The 1985-nt window shown below is 46.8% G+C and overlaps 1 protein-coding gene across 1 annotated transcript in view; it reads left to right on the top strand.

The window, feature by feature from the left end:
- Positions 1-1985, top strand: part of LOC107090413 — a 10738-nt gene that overhangs the window by 6312 nt on the left and 2441 nt on the right. The window contains exons 7-10 of the mRNA XM_015383781.1: positions 223-298; positions 551-642; positions 764-882; positions 957-1056. Coding sequence (XP_015239267.1) covers positions 223-298; positions 551-642; positions 764-882; positions 957-1056 — 387 coding nt within the window. The remainder of the gene's footprint in view (positions 1-222; positions 299-550; positions 643-763; positions 883-956; positions 1057-1985) is intronic.

The raw sequence follows: 1985 nt of genomic DNA, 5'->3' as shown, positions 1-1985 counted from the left end.
CAGAGTGTTGTTCAGCATGGGGGTGAGTAGAAAATGAAGGCTAATCATGTTTTGGGTGTACTATTCCTTTAAGGGTAAATACAATTAAGAAATGTTTACTCATTTACTTATTTTTCAGTGCAGGCTGAGTTAAACGGAACTGCTCCAGCTGCTGCGCCTTAGTTAACCCAGGATCAGGTTCTGGTCCGGCGGTTCTGACCGTGTTCTCCTCTCTGTGTCCAGTATTTCTCCTACATGCAGCCCAGATGGATGTCTGAGGTCTTGGCTGCCGTCTCTCCTGTAGTTGGACTAGAAGACGGTACGATCAGGAAAACTTCTCCTTTTGGTTCTGATACACAATGCTGTCCAAGGTTCTGATCCCGCCCTCGTTTGACGGACAGCAGCAAAGATCTAAGGAAAAGTAGCTTCTGGTCTGAAACCAGGAAGCTTCCGGATAGTTGGGATTATTGGAAGAAAGGACTGGATCAGAACCTCTAAGCTGGGACAGTAATCAGATTATCATCACCTGATGCCTGCTGCTCTGACTAATGCAGCTGTTGTGTTTTGACAGACCTGATTGGTCAGCCCAGGCAGCGTGGGCGGGGCAGGAGAAGAAACGTGGTACCACCCTTTACAGAGGAGCCTCAGGGGAACGACTATGAGGTGAGAAACGATCAGGAGATTCTCTGATGTTCAAAGCTCAGACTGGAGAAGCTTCTGGAAGCAGCTGTTCACAGAACCTTAGATCCATGGGCTCACAGCGCTGTCGTCTCCGTTCCTTCAGGCTCTTCTGGCGTTCGAAGAACGACAAGGTGCCGTGGTGTCAAAGAAACTGACCCGCAGGGAAATCCAGAGGTTCCCGACCAAAACTTTCCGCTCTGCCACCAACTCAGGAGAGACCCAGTGAGTCCAGGTTCCTTTGTGGTCCGAACCGAACCGTGGAGCCCAGTTAACCCGCCTGTCTGACTCCTCCGCAGGTGTCAGATATGTTTCTGTGACTACGGCGACGGGGAGAAGCTGAGGATTCTGCCCTGCTTCCATTACTACCACGTCCACTGCATCGACAGGTGGTTGAAGGTACGAGCAGAGAAAACCTGGACCGACTCCTGGTCCTCCGGTACCACCGCCCTGCATCCCTGCCACACATATAACTTTAAACCAAATAAACACCCCATGGCTGCTGTGGAGGAAAATGGTTCGCCTTGGGTGGGTGAAGCCTGCAGGGCAGTGGGACCTAAGGACCAGGATGGAGAACCGCTGCCTGGCAGCATCAAGCTGTGTTCTAACTGTGATCCATCCAGATGGTTTGTTTTCCAGTTAAAATGTCCAAATGTGATCCATTAAAACTCCAGAATGTTCTCCTGGAAATGATGCTTCATTGGACGACTGACTTCCATCTGCTGGAGCCCGACGGCTTTTCATTGAACCGCCTCCGACACGTCAGACACTTAATCTGACTTGATTCTGGTTTGACCAACGGGCCTTATGGGTTCCGCTAATCAGCAGACCGTGCAGTCGAGCTCAGAGTAACTGTGGAGGAAACGGCTCCGTAGTTCATTGGTAGAAAGCAGGAAACTGCAGTAAAGTAAAAGGAAAATATTGGTCCCATCAATAAAACCAGGGAGCAGGATGACGGCTGGTTTTATTAAATAAAAAGAATAAAATGCTAGTTTTTTTTTTCCATCAAACACATTATTTCAGAAGATATATACGGTAGAGGATTAGGGCCAGTAAAAAAATAAAGTTAACTGATTTTTAAATTTTATTTCAGTTTAATATGGGAAAAAAAGTCTGAATTCTGAGATTAAAGTCCGAATTCTGACTTTTCTCCCATATTAAACTGAAATAATATCTAAAAATCAGTTATCCGCACACATCAAACCGACATTTGATGTGTGCGGTTTTAGAAGTCTAATCTGCCCTAAAGCCTGACTTATAAACTAGACCAGTGTTAAAGGAATAGTACACCCAAAGCATGATTAGCCTTCATTTTCTACTCACCCCCA

The sequence above is a fragment of the Cyprinodon variegatus genome, unplaced genomic scaffold (genome assembly GCF_000732505.1).
Source record: "Cyprinodon variegatus isolate N-32 unplaced genomic scaffold, C_variegatus-1.0 Scaffold294, whole genome shotgun sequence".
Classification (NCBI taxonomy): domain Eukaryota; kingdom Metazoa; phylum Chordata; class Actinopteri; order Cyprinodontiformes; family Cyprinodontidae; genus Cyprinodon; species Cyprinodon variegatus.
Note: the sequence above shows the minus strand (reverse complement) of the source record. Positions and strands in the feature narration are given on the sequence as shown.